The sequence below is a fragment of the Rhinatrema bivittatum genome, chromosome 3 (assembly GCF_901001135.1).
Source record: "Rhinatrema bivittatum chromosome 3, aRhiBiv1.1, whole genome shotgun sequence".
Taxonomy (NCBI): Eukaryota; Metazoa; Chordata; class Amphibia; order Gymnophiona; family Rhinatrematidae; genus Rhinatrema; species Rhinatrema bivittatum.
This window is the reverse complement of record NC_042617.1, coordinates 87,449,794-87,468,505: the sequence shown is the minus strand read 5'-3', so window position 1 is coordinate 87,468,505 and position 18,712 is coordinate 87,449,794. Positions and strand designations below refer to the sequence as shown.

At 44.1% G+C, this 18,712-nt stretch overlaps 1 protein-coding gene across 2 annotated transcripts in view; it reads left to right on the top strand.

Annotated features, from left to right (window-relative positions):
- PSME4 (proteasome activator subunit 4) overlaps window positions 1–18,712 on the top strand; it is a 389,258-nt gene that overhangs the window by 202,545 nt on the left and 168,001 nt on the right. For both annotated transcript variants that reach the window (XM_029593434.1, XM_029593433.1), the window contains 6 exons: window positions 4,649–4,705; window positions 4,985–5,040; window positions 5,124–5,222; window positions 8,558–8,620; window positions 8,736–8,831; window positions 17,465–17,596. In XM_029593434.1, coding sequence (XP_029449294.1) covers window positions 4,649–4,705; window positions 4,985–5,040; window positions 5,124–5,222; window positions 8,558–8,620; window positions 8,736–8,831; window positions 17,465–17,596 — 503 coding nt within the window. The remainder of the gene's footprint in view (window positions 1–4,648; window positions 4,706–4,984; window positions 5,041–5,123; window positions 5,223–8,557; window positions 8,621–8,735; window positions 8,832–17,464; window positions 17,597–18,712) is intronic.

The following is an 18,712-nucleotide window of genomic DNA, read 5'->3' as shown; positions in this document are numbered from 1 at the left end:
TGGGCTGCGATTTGGTCCATACCTCAGCTAGGGGAGTGGCTTTGGTAATAGCGGCCAGACATCAATTATGGCAGTGTAATTGGTCGGCTGATGCATCCTTCAAAATTAATCTTAGGAAGTTGCCATTTAAAGGTTCCCTCTTGTTCAGGAGTGATTTGGAAAAACTGGCTAATAAGTGGGATGAATCCCCAGTTCCTCATTTGCTGGAGAATAAGAAGCAGTTGCAGTACCCCTTTATGAGTTATCGTCTTCGAGGTTCCAAGTGGTTTCATCCCTAGAGAGGATCGACCTTTCAGAGGACTCGGCCTTTCGGCAGGTCTCAGTCCTTTCATCCTAGATAACCCAAGAGAGGAGCGGGCTCGGGGGGGGGGGGGGGGGGCAGATCCTCCCAAGCCTCACAATGGAGGTTTGCCAACCCACCGCCAGAATCCAGAGATAGGGGGACGTCTTTCTCTCTCTTTTATCTGTTGTGGGTCGAAATCACATCAGATCAGTGGTTCTTGGAGGTGATAGGAGAAAGATATGCGTTGGAATTTCGCGGTGTTCCTTGGGACGTGTCATGGTATCTCCTTGCCACTCCCCGCAGAAGAAGCAAGCAGCGGAGTTTACCCTGTCAAGGCTCCTCAGTCTGAGGGCTGTTGTCCCAGTGCCTCTGTCTCAGGGAAGTATGGGACAATATTCCATTTATTTTGTTGTGCCCAAGATGGAGGGCTCCTTTTGTCTCATTCTGGATCACAAAGGAGTCAACCATCATTGACGGTGACTCATTTTCGCATGAAACCTTGGGCTCGATATTAATGGCAATGCTCAATATACATATATATATATATATCATCAATATACTCATTGATGATAAGCCAGATATTTGCGCCATAACTGAGACCTGGTTAAAGGAAACTGATACTGTCCTACTTAATCAATTACCAAATGACACTTATGACATCTACTCAATCCCAAGACCTAAGAAAAAAGGAGGTGGTTTACTACTCGCTGCAAAAAAAGAATTGCAGTTAACTTCACATCCTGTGCAAATCGCCCCAAAATTTGAGATTGGGTTATTTAAATCTCCTCACCTGCAGATCTGTCTAGTATATATTCCCCCTGGCATTCTTACAAAAAATCCTTCTCCCATAATTGAATCTATCGCCCAGAACATTGAAATTGACAAACCTGCCATCATCTTAGGAGATTTCAATATACATGTAGACTCCCTCCCACTATCAAATGCCTGTGAAACCTTTCTATCATCCCTCAAAGCTATTGGTTTCACACAGATCTTCACTGACCCTACTCATCAAAATGGTCATACTCTAGATCTGATTTTCATTAACAAACCCATCATCTCCAGTGACCCTATTAGCACAGCTGTTCCATGGTCAGATCACCACCTCCTGCACACTATCCTCACCCTTAAACAAACCACCTCACCCCAAATCCCAGAACCTAAAACTATACAGATCCGGAAATTATGTTCTATCGATGAACTCACTGTTGCATTTAACAAAACTTCATAATCTTGAACTAGCTGACATCAACTCAGCAATCACATCATGGTATTATATCACTGGGAACATTGCCAATGACCTTTGCCCCCTTCGCACTAAAAAAATTGGCCACTCCAAATCTTCACTTAAACCATGATACACCCCTGAACTGACAGCTCTAAAACATACCCTCAGGAAATTGGAAAAAGATTGGCGTAACAACCCCTCCCTCACAAAAAGAAATACTTACAAAGCAACCCTATGTATCTATCGTGAGCAAACCCTCAACGCAAAAAAAAATTACCATGCAAAAAAAATACATGACCTGCAATTTAATGCAAACGCTCTCTTCACGTATGTAACACAAATGACTAAAACCAACACTACTCCCACCTGTAATAAAGATGCCCAAACCAAAAGTGAGAACTTAGCTAAATACTTTCACGAGAAAATAGTTAAAATCATGGCACGGTTCCCTGGCAATAATCCCCTGACCAAAACCATCCCACATGATTCCTCTGCTATATTTAATGCCTTCGAACCCACCATGTCCCTAGAGATTCAAAATACCATTAAAAAAATGAAACCTGCCACACATCCAAGTGACACCATACCCACCAAACATCTTCTCTCCATCCCTAAAATCATAGCACCCTCAATTGCTAAAATTATCAATTGCTCACTAGCTTCCAGAGAAATCTGTAATACGCTTAAACAAGCTATCATCAGACCTATTCTAAAAAAGCCCAAAGCTGATGCCTCTGACCTAACCAACTACTGACCTATTTCCAACCTTCCCTTCATAGCAAAAATCCTTGAAAAAATTGTAAACACGCAGCTCACTGAACACCTGGAAAAATTTGAAATTCTCTCACCATTGCAACATGGTTTTCATAAATGTATGAGCACCGAAACTCTACTCATCTCTCTTATCAATACCATACTTATGGGGTTCGACAAAGGTCAATCCTTCCTACTAGCCATGCTTGACATTTCTGCGGCCTTCGATACTATTAATCATAACATTCTCATTACACGGCCAAGGAAATTGGCATATCTAACACCCCACTGCAATGGTTTGAAGCTTTCCTACAAGGACGGCAATATAAAGTCAATTTTGAAAACCATGAATCGCAACCATACAATATAAATCACGGAGTACCACAAGGATCTGCCCTCTCCTCTACTCTCTTTCTTTAATATTTATATCCTCCCTCTTTGTCACCTACTGACAGAACTTGGCCTTATGTACTTCATCAATGCAGATGATGTACAAATTATCATCCCCATCACTGACTCCCTTAATGATGCCCTTAAAACATGGGATACTGCCCTCACCGCCATTAGTAACCTCCTTACTAGCATCAATCTGGCCATTAACTCCGATAAAACAGAACTTATGGTCATTTCCCCACAGAATCACAAAAACACAATTGCTGCCACTCACACATCACTCACTTCTCCTGACTTCACTAACACTGTTAAAAACCTTGGAGTCACATTAGACAACCACCTTACTTTTAAAAAAAAACATATCGACAACATTATTAAAGATGGGTTCTTCAAACTACACACTCTAAAAAATAAAAAAAATAAAAAAATTAAGACCATTACTCTACCAACACAATTTCCATACTGTACTGCAATCCCTCATTTTTTTGAAAGTTGATTATTGTAATGCCCTTCTCCTAGGCCTACCAAAACCTACCATTCTACCACTACAAATGCTTCAGAATGCAGCAGCACGCATTCTCACCAACACTAGAAAATTGGAACATATTACTCCCATACTCAGAGATCTGCACTGGCTCCCCATTGCGCAGAGAATCATGTTCAAAACCTTATCTCTAATACACAAGACCCTACACAATGAAAACATGACATGGTTCAATAATGAACTTTACTTCCACAAACACTCCAGAACCCCTAGAACACAACATGCAGCCACCCTACACACCCCCACACATAAAACCACCACTCTTGAGTCAACTAGGAAGCATGCGATAACCATAGCTGGATCGAACTGTTGGAACAATATGACACCGGATTCAGTTACCTGAATCGTTTTACTTAGTTTAGGGCTTTGTTCAACCACCCTCAACAATCTTAGTTTAAAGCCCTCCTCAGTAGATTTGCTAGTCTATTCTGAAAGATACTGCACTTCTTCTTCAAAAGGTGAACCCCCATCTCTACTCAGCTGCTTTGAAACAACATCCCATGGTCCAGGAAGATGAAACAATTGTCAAAATCATTTATGCAGCCATTCATTCATCTTCAGAGCACGAGCTTCCTGCCTGGACCTTTATCCTTGGCTGGGAGGACTGAGGAAAATATCGCCTGTGCACCTATCTGCTTTTCCCTCTCTCTTAGAACCATAAAGTCATTTTTTATATGATCTGTGTGATATCTAGTAGTATCATACATGCCAGCATATTTGAAGCATCAGATGGTAGTTGGTAGAATTTTAGCTTGTGGATTTTTTGTTAATATCTCCAGAATGTCTTGGATTTTGGCATCTGGCAGACACAGCACACTTCCCAGGATAATGTATCTGGTTGGCAGATGGACACCATCGCTTCTCTCTGCCTGCTAGTTGAACCTTTTGTTTTTGGATTTGCAAGTTTCAGTTCCTCCTTATTATAGAATTGTTTATCCTTCTCTACTTTCAGGGCTGTATATCTGTTCTATATTTTGAGGAAAATAGAAGACTATGTGTGTAGGGTTTAGTGGCTGTAGTAGTCTGGGTCCAGCTGTCATTTTGTGGTCTAGTTTCACCTTCCTCTCTGTTTGTTTTCCATCTTTGATGACTTGATAGGTATTTCATCGATGTAATTCTCATTCTCCCGGATGCTTCTCATTCTTGTCACCAACAAACAAGGAAACAACTCTATCACATGCTCAAACAGAAATAATCTACAAGGTCACAATTAAGCAAACTAACTTTCCAAGCATAAATATATAGTTAAGCAAGTTACAGACCTCCAAATGTTTAGCCAGTGCCAAGTCCCACTCTCAGCAGCTCCTGCTTCAACATCAACTCCCTCAAGACATATCCATGGTTCTTGACTTAATTATAAAACTATTTGTGTCATTGCTTGTCCATGCTCTGGATATTTGTTACCATTTTCCTCCCAGTAAGTTGTTCCTAATTTATTTTTCCATAGATCGCTTAAGGGAAAACTATAGAGAAATAATGGCTAAAGTCATAAGGAAGCTCCTGCGTAAGTATGTTTAGTGAGATTACTTCTTATGTAGGGAAGGATTTATTTCAGAGCACAGCTCTTTGAAAAATGACTCTGTTAGCTATGGCCTAGAATAGTATATGGGATAAAATATAAAAGATGCTAGAATTGTCATCTCTGGTGCCAGTTTTAATAATGTTAGTGTGTTTTATTACAGCGACAAAATGTTTTAAGTAAAGTTCTAAGATTAATGAATTAATAAAGAACATAATGTACTCATTTGTGTTAATGGCTACTTTTCCCCTTTCTCTGTGACAGATTACATACTTGACAACTCAGAGGATGACACAAAATCTTTGTTTCTAATCATAAAGGTACAGCTTTCATTTGCAATGTGCATCCTTTTACTCTTCATTCTGTTGGCTGTGCATGTAATGTGTGTATTATTTTTCTGCAGATTATTAGTGATCTTCTGCATTTCCAAGGGTCTCACAAGCACGAATTTGACTCGAGGTGGAAGAGCTTTACCCTTGTCAAGAAATCAATGGAGAATAGGGTCAGTTTTTTGTGGACTTTATGTTTAAAGAAAAAAATGTCATTTTTTTTCCAGCGTTTTACTTTTGAAAATCTTGCCTAGTTAAAGGGCTTTGATTTTATGGTTAATAATTTCACTATCACATGACATACTTGCAAGACTACAAATAAATTTGCAAAGGTAAGGGGTTTTTTCCCCCTACCTAGTGGATTATAAGGGAAAAGTACTGTATGTAAAGAAATAACTATTTTAACTTGGCTATATATGCAAAAAATAAAACAGTTCTTGGATCAACGGTTTTTTCAGCTTCAGAAGAGTTTTATTAGAATAACAAATGCATATTTTAACATGTTTAAGATTTTAATAATATAATAATGAACAAAAGGAAACAGACAACTCAATATTTAAACCTCCCTCTCCATCAATCCAAAGGGGTAACTCATTAACCGTACAAATAACTGTTGTAAAAGCCGCATCAGCAAGCCTGACAACGTGTTCCGCCCCTGTACCGAAACATGGCGCGCGGCAGCCGGCCCCACTTGCGCAAAGTTACACCTGCTTCGAGCAGGCGTAACTTCTGCGACAAAGGTAGGGGGGGTTTAGATAGGGGAGGGGAAGGTGGAGGGAGGCGGAAGGAAAGTTCCCTCTGAGGCCGCTCCGATTTTGGAGCGGCCTGGGAGGGAATGGGCAGCACGCGCAGGGCTCAGCACAAATGTGCACCCCCTTGCGCACGCCAACCCCGAACAAAAGTATGCGCGCGTGCTGTTTCTTAAAATGTACCCCTAAGGTTTTAGTTGCCACTACCTCTGGCAATAGGTTGCTCTAGGCATCAGCCATCAACTCAGTGTAAAAAAAAAAAAAAAAAAAAAGACTCATATACATTCTCTTCCTTTTCTTCTGTGCAGTGTAACATTATTACTTATCAAATTTCTTCTTTTGTGGAAAATGTTACCTTCCCATGCCTTACTGATGTCCATCAAATATTTGAAAGTTCTTTTCATGTTCCACCATCTCTTCATCATCCAGTGAGTTTGTTCTTTCTATTGCTCACGTTGCTGGAGTTTTTCATGGATCTGCATTGGATATTTGTTGCCCAACTGCAAAACTCCTCAGTATATTTTTGCTATGAATATTTCTTCTTGCATCGAGTCTGGTTTAGAGCCATGGCTTTTTGTATAGCCACACCTTTGCTTTGGAGCAATTTGCCTTTAGACTTCAGATGGGAGACAAATTACCTTGTATTTTAGAAAAAGTTAAAACCCTGGATTTTTCTACAAACTAATGGTGCAATGGCAGGCATGTATGCAGAGTTACTGTAAAGAGAAGGATAGGATCTGGTTTTATTGTTTTATATTTTTGTTGTAGCTTGCTGTGAGATATCACTGGACTAGCAAGAGATAAATCAAATTAAATAAATACACTGGGGTACATTTTAAAAGAGAGTGCGCGTCAGGCGCAAACAAAAGTACACTGGATTTTATAAGATACGCGCGTATCTTATAAAATCCAGGGTCGGCGCGTGCAAGGGGGTGCACATTTGTGCAACTTGCACGCGCCGAGCCCTATCGCGCTGCCCGTTCCCTCCGAGGCCGCTCCGAAATTGGAGCGGCCTCTGAGGGAACTTTCCTTCCACCCCCCTGCACCTTCCCCTACCTAACCCACACATAACCCACCCTCCCGGCCCTATCTAGGACCCCCCCCCCACCTTTATCAGAAAAGTTACTACTGCCTCCGGGACTTACATGCGTCCCGGGGCTTGCGCGCGCAGCCGAGCCTATGCAAAATAGGCTCGGCACGCGCAGGGGTTTTTTAAAAGGGTTATGCGCATACCTTATGCGCATAACCCTTTTAAAATCCGGCCCTTTGTGTGTTCATTTTTTCCACCATATCTGAGAAGCAAGCCAGTGGCTTGAAAAGGTGCATGAAGTACTCACAGATGTCACTCACAGTTTATCATGCTGAGTACTATAAGTGTTTGGGCACTGGTATTGTCATCTCTGTGCAGCTTTTGTGCTAAGACCTTGCTGAGAGCATTTAAGGTCTGGTAGGCAAAGTTCAATTTCCACCTCTTTGGTATGAGTAAGCTCAGCTTAAAGCTAGCCTTGAAGTCCTAGGATAGGGTCCAGAAGAAATAGAAAGGAGAACTTGATAAAGGAGTTAGAAGAAGACCGAAAAGGAGAAAGTGGAAAAAGAGAATGGGACCAAAGTGATTAGAAAAAAAAATGTCCAAGCAAAAAAGTTAGGAAATATTTCAGTTTGGTAATTGGAATATGTCAGCTTTGAGAATGTGCATCTCAAAGCTGGTTGACTGACATGAGACAGCATGTAATGGTAAATGGAACCTACTCTGAAGAAAGAACGGTGTTAAGTAGAGTGCCACAGGGATCAGTTTTGGGATCAGTTCTGTTCAAAATCTTTGTGAGTGACCTGGTGGAAGGGATAGAACGTAAAGTTTGTCTATTTGCGGATGATGCTAAGATCTGCAACAGAGTTGGACATGTCTGAAGGAGCAGAGAGAATGAAAAGTGATTTAAGAAAACTTGAAGAGTGGTTGATTTGGCAGCTAGGATTCAATGCCAAGAAGTGCGGAGTCATGTATCTGCGGTGCGGAAATGCGCATGGACTAGGAGAGGGACCTTGGTGTGATAGTATCTGGTGATCTGAAGGCGGCGAAGCAATGTGACAAGGCGATAGCTAGAGCCAGAAGAATGCTGGGCTGCACAGAGAGAGGCATAACCAGTAAGAAAAAAGAGGTGATAATGCCCTTGTGCAGCTTGCAAGTCCATGGGTACCTTGTTCCTTTGGACCTGCAGGCGAATTTTCAAAAAGAAACTCCTTTGACAATTTGTGTGGAACGGAAGACACAGGTACTTTTGTACTGACGTACTTTGGACCTGCATGGGTATAGATTAAAGTACACACCAGAAGCTATGGGCAGAGATCTGAAAATGAAATCTGTGCGTGCTTCCACCCTTCTGACCTATCTCCTCTCCTTTTTTTTTTTTTTTTTAATGCAAGTTTATGTGGGCTGTGAAATATCTTCAACTGATGGGGGTGGGGGTGCTGTTTTCCAAGGGTCTTTTTAAATAGGTAAATTCATTTTCCTGTGTAAAAAGTTTTCAACATTGCCCCAATTGTTTCTAAACTAAATGGAATACGTTTGACCTTGCCGAAGTTCATTTTCTTGGAAACTCAGTATTTTGAAGCAGCAGTCTACTGTTCTGCTACACCTTTCTATTCCACTGGTATTATCTCTAAATTAGAAAAAAGGCTCATAATTCAGTATACACGAGTGTAATGTGATTTAAAATAGATCCCTCCCTGATTCTCTTTCTGAAGTTTGATTTTTCTTGTAGCTTCAAGGAAAGAAACAGCACATCCGGGCTTTGCTGATTGACAGAGTTATGCTGCAGCATGAGGTATGATTCCTTTATTCTCTTTGTAACCAACAGTAGGGGATGCAAATATTTTGGCATTCATCATATTTAATGAACAGGATTATTACTTAGAAAATGTTGTATCTGTCTGTTGTAGCTGAGGACATTGACTGTTGAAGGCTGTGAATATAAAAAGATACATCAAGACCTGATAAGAGACCTACTGCGTTTGTCTACGAGTTCATATGGTCAGGTTAGGTCTTTTTCCTTAAATTCGTAGTTTATCTGTGCATGGTCTAGAGTGCATGTGCCGTATGTGGAAGAGAAGCTTTTGAAATGTAAGTTTTTAGTGCTGATTGGTGCACTGCGGGCGCAATCATGCAGAGTCTGCATGTGTCACTTCTACTTTAGTTCATTTCTACTTCATTGAGTAGATCAGTTCTCTCTCATGTTAGCGAAGTCAATATTTAAAGGTATCTAGCCAGCTCAGTGGGTCTTTGAATATTGACCTCATTACTTTTTTCTGAAGAAACATCTTTGAGAAGATGTTCATTTCATAGTCAAAGTTTCCCCTAAAGTTAGTATTTTTTTCTTGACATTAAGCTCAGATTTTCTGTTCATCTTTTACAGCTCCCATATTTTGACCTCTTTAGCTGAGCCCCCTGAGTTTCAGGATTTTATGTAGAATGTAATCAGTAGCAGCAGAAAGATTCTTAGTTGGGCCAGGAATGACCTCTGCTTCTATTGTTTGAATCGCAGACGCTACTTTGGATTTTTGTTTGGCTTATCTTTCCATGTTGCTAAAGAAGGTACATGTGTGATCTGCAAAGCTCATGTATAACAATGTCTTTTGTAGGTTTTTTTTTTTTTTAAAGAAGTCTCAGAAACCTACAAAGACACCAATTTTCTCCAGGGCCAGTACAGCTACTTGAGCTCTGTGCTATGTATTGCTTTGTAAAATTGACATGTGCAAGAATTGCACGTGTTGGTTGCCATTGCATTTGTCACCAAAATTTTCATTGAGTTATTTTGCTCTTCCATGCATTAGGAGTCTGGGCAAAGGAATTGAGATTAAAGTTCCCAAAGCATTCTGGGGAACCATTTAACTTCCACTGCTCATAAATTCCTGGGTGAAAACTAGTGAAACTGTCTGCACCACAGCTGGCCGCATGGATCCAAATTCCCTGCCATCAGAAATCTTTTTCTACACGATACTGTTTTTCCTTTTGTATAAATTCTATCCCAAGTCTACTCTAACATTGCTGTCCATACCGAAGAAGCCTAAAGGAACAGTCAAAACTTTGCTGTGTTTATTTGGCAACTATGGCCTTTGACGCTGCGTGTGGTATTAGTCACCTCTATCCGTGTATTCATTTAATAAAATTTGATTTCATGCTTCTTATCAAAGACAACAAAGCATGTTACAAGGAAAATAAACTTACCACTCCCATGGTACCGGTTTTGTACTACCATTCTAAAACTATTTTCTGATTAAAATATTGTTTCTTCTGCATAACTGTCTAGAATCTCCTTTTGTGCTGCTTCGGCTTATAAAGAGACAGGTCATATCCAAGCACTTTTGGAGTTCCTTTGTGCCAGCTATAATGCCTTCAGTGTGTTTCTTGGTTTATAGATAATAGCAAGTTTAAGCATTATGGTTACATCATGCCCTCTCTGTTCTACCTATCCTCCCAAGTCATCTTAGTTAGAGAGGTAGCTTGTTTGCTTGCAGTAATCAGTCTGTTAAGTATGTGGTTACAATCCAGCATGAGGGAGATCAAAACCCTGTTCCCTTTTTACTAGGAATCCATGCTCTCATTTGTAATTGACGTCAACATAGACATGAAAGCCAGAGTCTAAGCATAAGCATTTCTTTGCTTTGGTCTTCAGTAGATTGAAAACCTCTAAATGTGGGCTTTTAGTGGTTCATTGACAAGATCACAAACTATCTTTTGACTAATATGAAGCACAGTAAGTACAGTAATCAGTGCATTTGTTCTCTGACCCATATTTCCACAAGGACCTTTTTAATGTCTCAAGCCCAATTATCAGGACAGATGCAGCTGTTCTCTCTTACCTGACATAAACCCTTACATGGGGCATTGGGCACTGGCAAAGCAAGGTTGGTCATGGTACTAATGAATCAGTTCCAAGGCCAACACATTTTGTAAACAGTTGCTTTAGATTCTTAGAAGGTAATTTTCAAAGGAGTTATATGCATAAATGTAACATATAATCATAGCAAATTTCAAAAGTCCATTTATCCGTGTTAAGTGCACTTAACACGAGTAAAACCTATGATAATTCAATGACATAGTGTAGCTGTTTTCAAAAGCCCACTTACATGTGTAAAGTACATTTACATGTGTAAAACCCAGTTTTAAGTGTATAGTAAATCCTTCTGAAAATTACCTCCTTAGGTTGTAGTTGACAGTAAGCTTGCTTTCCTTTTTTTCTTTCTCATTTGTCCAGGTAAACCCAATAGTGGATACTTGATATCTGTTTTCTTTGCTTTCATGTCCCTCCTATTTTCTCTCTGTGTTTTTCTTAGTCATCCGGTGTGAGTGAACTGATATGACAGTATAAATCACGTTGGCATAGTGTCTCAACAAAAACATTTCTGGGACTGGTTAGCTTTGATTGAGTTGAAATGGTATATTTCAATAGCTACTGCTCCACACATGGCATATCTTTGGAGAAAAAGATTATGTGTAGAACAAAATTTAGTAAGTAGTTTTTCTTTTCTCTTGTAATAACTAAGAAGTCATTGATGATCTAGTTTAAGTATGTGGAAAAGCTTACAGAGGTTTTTTTGATCTTATTTTATTCAATACTAGATTCTTGCCATAAGGTTATTTGGTTTTCAGTATTTAAAATATCATTCCCTGTACGTACCAGGATCAGTCCAGACAGTGGGTTATGTCCCTTATCCAGCAGGTGGAGACAGACCAGAATTGTGAGGATGTCCCTTTAAGGGAAGAACCTGTACACTAACCCCTTCAGTATTCGTCTGTCTCCCAGCAGGTGCAACAGCTCCCCTTCGGCTCTCTGTCTCTGGCTTGTCAGCCTTTTCTATTCCTTCTTAGATTCAAGCAAGTACTTCAGAAAAGTTATATTTCTGGGGTTTTTTTGATCCCTAGTGTCTTTTTCTTTTTTCTTAGGAGACGACTTCGTCTTCTCGCTCTTGCCGGACTCACGGGGCTATTTGCCCCTTTTGCGCTGCATAGTCTGAGTCCGGGTTACCTTCCAGGTGTGGGACCGTCTCCCTCTGGGACTCGCTCCCCTTTTCTGGCTGCCAAGAGGGTTTTAGACCCGCTGCTGCGCTCAGTCACTACTGATTTAAAGAAATCAGTTTAAAAATTAGTTCAAAAGGTACCAAAGTTCCGAAGTCGCAGGTATTCAAATACCTCTGACTTCTGCAGCAGTTGACCAGAATTTTTATTACTTTTAAAAACTTTTTTGGCCCTTTTCTGGTCCTCAGGCTTTAATCCGGCAGTCAGACAGGCAGGAGTCAGCAGGGTCTCCCTTCTCTCTCCTGGTGCTGAGGCTGTCACTTTAAGAGTTTTTACTTTTTTTTTTTTTCAACTTGTTTTTTTCTCAGCACACTTGGGCTATGCCCAGACAAGCAGTTTGTCTTGCATGTGGGCTTTTTTACTCCCGTTTTTCGCGGCAGGGTCTTTGCCCTGCTTGCCTGCCAGGTGGGGAAGGTCCCTCCTCGGCTGAGAGGACAAATTTAGCCCGGGGATCGACTCCCCCAGGCTTGGCCAGGCCATTTTTAAACCGGCAGAATTCTTCAGTGGCGGCCATGTTGGATTTTACAACGGCTCCGATTTTGGAGCTGCCTGGGGCTGGGGGGCCAGATTTGTGTGATTTCCCCCCGATTTGAGCCCTGTGGACCCCCAGGAGGTGAGTACACCTCTCCCTCGACCCCCCCCCCCCCCCTCGACCCCCACGTCCCGTTTTTCCAGGGTCCCTTTTTCAGCTGTATTTGTTCTCCTCATGCATAAATCTTATTTAGCTAGCTTGCATGAGGAGCAGGAACCCCCCCTCCCTGACCCTCCCCCTGCAAAAATGCCCCGTTCCTCGCCGTTGACTACTAGCCCGGCTGCGGAACGCCAGGGGCCGTTTAGGGTCCGGGTGGTCCCCGGGGTGGCTCCTCTACCAGATCCTCTTACGGTTCCGGTTTCTCCGGACCCAGATCCCTCCCCAGATCCTTTGGATCCCTCCCCGCTGGAGGGAGATGACTCCAGATTTCTTCGTTTGTTCCGCAGGGAGGAGCTGGGGCCTCTTATCCCCTTCGTCCTACAGGAATTAGGTCTGGAGGGTCCCTCGGTAGATAATTTACTGGACTCCCTGCCCAAGAATATGGATCCGGTCCTAGTGGGGCTTAGTGCCCCAGCCATGGCGTTTCCCTTTCACCCTATGCTGAAGCTTTTAATTTTACGGGAGTGGGAGGCACCTGATGGGGCTCTCAGGGTGGGACACGCCATGGAGAAACTGTATCCCCTTCCTGAGGAAGGCTTGGACCTGTTACGGTACCCCGCGGTTGATTCTTATGTCTCCGCGGTCACTAAACACACTACGATCCCGGTCGAAGGGTCTACGGCCCTCAAGGATCCGCAGGACCGTAAGTTGGAGTCACATCTTAAGCGCATCCATGAATCATTAGCTTTGGGGGTCCGGGCTACTTGCTGCAGTAGTCTCATGCTGCGTGCGGGCCTCCGATGGGTTCAACAGCTCCTTGGTGCACAGGCTCTTCCGTCGGCAGAGGCGGAACAGGCGGAGCGTTTGGAGGCTGTCATAGCATACGCGGCTGACACGTTTTATGACCTGGTCCGGGTTCAATCGAAGGCGATGGCCTCGGCGGTATCGGCCCGGAGACTCCTCTGGCTTCGTAACTGGTCGGCTGATCAATCTTCTAAAGCTCGACTGGGTACCCTGCCTTTTAAAGGTAAAATGTTGTTTGGGGAGGATCTTGAGAAACTTATGGAATCCTTAGTGAAAGACAAGGTCCATAAGCTCCCGGAGGACCGCCCCTAGCCTTCGCGCCCCTCCGCGCCAATGCGTTCTTGCTTCCGGGGCCAACGTCGTTTTACTTCTCGGGGGTTGGGTGGTTCTTCACGAGGCTCCTCCCGGGCTCAGTCCTGGTTGCAGTCCTTTCGCGGGCGCCGACCTTTTTGGGAGGGACAGCCTGCGCGTACCGCTCCCAAATCCTCCGCCCAATGAAGGTCAGTTGACTCATTCCTCGGTTTCTTACCTCGGCGGCCGCCTATCCTTATTTCTCGAGGAATGGGTCAAAATTACGTCGGACCAGTGGGTCCTCGACATTATCAGGGATGGCTACGCCCCCGAGATTGTCTGCACCCTTCCGGATCTGTTCCTCTTCTCGCCGTGCAGGCAGTCCAAGAGGGCCGCAGTAGAACAGACGCTGGCCAGGCTCCTGGATCTGGGGGCGGTGGTCCCGGTTCCGGAGAGAGAGCTTGGCGCCAGCCAGTATTCTATTTACTTCATCGTTCCCAAAAAGGACGGGTCCTTCTGCCCGATTCTGGACCTCAAGCGGGTCAATCGCGCCCTGAAGGTTCCCCACTTCCGTATGGAAACCCTTCGTACAGTTATAGCGGCGGTCCGTCCAGGAGAGTTTCTTGCCTCTCTCGATCTCGCGGAGGCATATTTTCACATCCCCATCCACCGTGACTACCAGAGGTATCTCCGGTTTCACGTCCTCAATCGCGATTTCCAGTTTCGGGCACTTCCCTTCGGTCTTGCAACGGCGCCTCGTACTTTCACGAAGGTCATGGTGGTGGTCGCGGCGGCGTTGCGCCGGGAAGGGATCCTTGTCCATCCTTATCTAGACGATTGGCTCATCAGAGCCAAGTCGGCGGCTTCCTGTCAACAGGCAGTGGATCGAGTGTTAGCTCTTCTCTCCTCCCTCGGGTGGATAGTAAACTTTGCCAAAAGCAACCTTCAGCCTTCCCAGAAGTTAGAGTTCTTGGGGGCCCACTTCGACACCCATGCAGGCAAGGTATCCTTACCCCTCGCACGAGCTGTCAAGTTGATCGCCCAGATCCGAAACCTGGTGGCTCTGCCTTTTCCCACGGCCTGGGACTACCTGCAGGTCCTGGGTTCCATGGCCTCCACCATAGATCTTGTCCCTTGGGCTTTTGCTCATATGCGACCGTTGCAGAAAGCTTTGCTGTCACGCTGGAAGCCGGTGTCGGAGCAGTTCCAGATGGTCCTTCCACTCTCCGCCTCTACAGTCGACGATTTGCAGTGGTGGCTCTACCTACCGCATCTCCTTCGGGGGATGCCTCTCGAAGCTCCGCAGTGGACGATAGTCACCACGGATGCCAGCCTTTCGGGTTGGGGTGCGGTTTGCCTCTCCCAGTCTTTTCAGGGCGTCTGGAATCCGGCTCAATCTCGCTGGCACATCAATCGTCTGGAGACCTTGGCGGTGTGCCTGGCCCTTCAGGAGTTCCTTCCCCTCCTCTGCGGCAAGGCGGTGAGGGTACTCTCCGACAACTCCACCGCTGTGTCTTACATCAACCGCCAGGGGGGCACTCGAGCCCTCTGGTAGCTCTGGAAGCGAGTCTTCTCCTCTCCTGGGCGGAACTTCATCTGCAATGCCTAGCGGCCTCCCACATTGCGGGCAAGAAGAACATTCAAGCGGATTTCCTCAGCCGGCAAGTCCTCGATCCGGGAGAGTGGGAACTCTCGGAGGCGGCCATGGCTTTGATAGTGACTAGGTGGGGTCCTCCTCACCTCGATCTCATGGCGACTCTACGCAATGCCAAGGCCAATCGGTTCTTCAGCCGCTGGAGGGAGCACGGTTCGGAGGGCATGGACGCGCTAGCTCTGTCCTGGCCGTCGGGCGTACTCCTGTACGTGTTCCCTCCGTGGCCTCTGGTGGGGAAAGTTCTCAGAAGAATCGAGCTCCACCGGGGTCCGGTCATTCTCGTAGTTCCCGAGTGGCCGCGATGACCGTGGTTCGCGGATCTTGTCAATCTGGCGTCGGACGGGCCCTTGCGTCTCGGTCACCTACCTCGTCTTCTCCGGCAGGGACCTGTATTTTTCGACCAGGCCGATCGCTTTTGTCTAGCGGCCTGGCTTTTGAACGGCGACGCCTGAGGCGCAAGGGTTATAGAGAAGAGGTTATTTCCACCCTCCTTTGAGCGCGGAAGCAATCTACTTCCCTGGCCTACATACGGGTCTGGAAGGTTTTTGAGTCTGTTTGTGCTGAATCAGGCTCCTCTGTCCGTTCTGCTTCGGTCCCAACAATTCTTTCTTTCCTCCAGAAGGGTCTTTCTAAGGGCCTCTCGTTCAGCTCGCTCCGCGTTCAGGTCTCGGCGCTTGGCTCTCTCCTAGGGCCCGTGGACGGTCACCCTCTTGCGAGTCATCCCGACGTGGTTCGGTTTCTCAGGGGTGTTCGACACCTTCGTCCTCCATCTCGAGCCACTTGTCCGTCGTGGAGTCTCAATCTGGTCCTTCGGGCGCTCTGTGTGGCTCCTTTCGAACCTCTACGACTCGCTACGCTCAAGGATCTTACGCTTAAGACCGTCTTCTTGGTCTCTATCTCTTCTGCGCGGCGAATTTCTGAAATCCAGGCGTTGTCTTGCCGGGAGCCCTTCCTGCGATTCTCCGATTCTGGGGTATCTCTCAAGACTGTGCCCTCCTTTTTGCCCAAGGTGATTACCTCCTTCCACGTCAATCAGTCTGTAGAGCTCCCAGCATTTTCTGAGGTGGAACTTGCGGGCCCCACTGGTGGGGATCTCCGTTGGTTGGATGTTAAAAGGGTCCTGCTTCGCTATCTTAAGGTTACTAATGACTTCCGTCTCTCGGACCATCTCTTTGTACTCTGGAGTGGTCCTAACAGTGGTAAGCAAGCTTCTAAAACCACTATTGCCCGGTGGTTGAAGGAGGCGATCTCTTCGGCCTATCTCTGTCAAGGTCGCCCCATTCCTGAGGGTTTGAAAGCTCATTCTCTTCGCTCTCAGGCTACTTCTTGGGCGGAGAGTCAAGCTGTTTCTCCGCAGGAAATTTGTAGGGCCGCCACTTGGACATCCTTGCATACTTTTGTTCGACACTATCGTCTGGATGTTCACGCTCCGGTGTTCGGTTCCTTTGGGCGGAAAGTGCTTCGAGCGGGACTGTCTCGGTCCCATCCGGTTTAGGGAAGCTTTGGTACATCCCACTGTCTGGACAGATCCTGGTACGTACAGGGAAAGGAAAATTAGTTCTTACCTGATAATTTTCGTTCCTGTAGTACCAAGGATCAGTCCAGACTCCCTTCCCTGTTTGTCATTTTGTCTGTCCTCTCGAAGCTTTTATTGTAGGTTCACAGTTTCTCAAATAGGCATGGAGTAAGATTACTGAGCAATTACACCGGAATTCTTGGTTTTCTGCCCATACCAAGTATATTCAAGAGCGTATAGGTTCCATGGGTTCTATTGTTGCTCCGTTGAGCTTTACTGTTACTTGCTTGACCATAGTTTGGGTTCTTTGTTTTTATGCTTTGACAGTCATTATACTGAAGGGGTTAGTGTACAGGTTCTTCCCTTAAAGGGACATCCTCACAATTCTGGTCTGTCTCCACCTGCTGGATAAGGGACATAACCCACTGTCTGGACTGATCCTTGGTACTACAGGAACGAAAATTATCAGGTAAGAACTAATTTTCCTTTCGGTAATGTAGAATGCTTAATTACTTTTATAGTCGGGTCCTTTTAATTTAAAAAAAAAGTCAGTTTCTATGAGGAACCATTTCTATAAGTTCTTGTTCTACCCAGTGCCTTGTAGTTAAGGACATTACTTCCCATGTGTGTCGGAATAAAGGTTTATTTGTGTACAATGAAGTGTGTCTTATCGTTTTGCATATGTTATCTCTTCTAGGTCAGAAATAAAGCTCAGCAAGCATTCTTCACTGCTCTAGGAACCTACAACTTCTGCTGCCGGGATATCATACCCTTAGTATTAGAGTTCCTGCGGCCAGACAGACATGATGTCACTCAGCAGCAATTCAAAGTACAAGCTTCACTCTTTCTCTTTTTATCTTTCTTTTCCTTTGAGGACCCTTCTTCTATAAGACTACAGAATACACATTCTGTTCTCACTCACAGCTATTAATTTACTTATCAGTAAATGCAGGTTTTGGGACATCAAATATTCCTTTATTTTGCTCATCAGAAGACAACTATGCTTCTTAGTCCTCCAGTTTCTATTTGTGTAGAAGGGACAGTTGCCTCAGTAAAGCACTTTGCTTTCAGGGGCTCATAGTTATGACTCCATGTTAGATGGCATAGATTCTAACAGTGTTTTTAATAGGATTCACATAGAATCTTTAATAGAGTAAAATGTACAGCAGTACTCACCTTTTAAATTACTTTATTGCAGCAGAACTAGGAGACCTGTTGCATCAGGATTTTCCCTGTAGAAATATTAATACAAGTTTCTGGGTCTTACCCATAACTCTGTTTCAAGTGATCACTTGAAGCATCTGGAGTAACTTTAGTATCACCTGAAAGATATAGATAGATAATTTTTCTTTGTATGAGTTGTCCAAGCAGTATACTAAAACACACTGTTTATACAGATGCTTAGGGTACTTCTCCTTGTGGATGTGGTATATTTGGAAAGTGTGAATGCTGTAGTTATTTTTTTTTTCAATAAAATGTTTTTAAGGAAACAAAAATAATACTGTCAAAATCTGAAGAATATGGTCCATACAATAGTTGTTAGAGCAGCTACTAACTTATTTATTTATTTAAAAATCTTATATCCTGTAGCTTCATAGGGGGGTTACATCTTTCAATAATTCATCATATATTTTAATTAATGGTGGTTTTGCCACATTGAACAATTAAATGGTTGCTTTTCTTGCATCAATATATGATAGATTATTGAAAGATGTAACCTCCCTGACATTAATCCCTATGAGAAGAATTTGTTCCAAATGTTTTACATACATGAATGGAAACAACTATTGTGCTCACTGGGAGTTATGTAATGTATAGTTATCTGTGCAAACAATTAAACCCCCTTCGGCACCCAATTTCTGTTCGAGTTGGGAATCAATCGTCACTAGCAATATTATTCAAAATCCCCACCACTCTTAATATACACCGATTAGCGACGCAACCA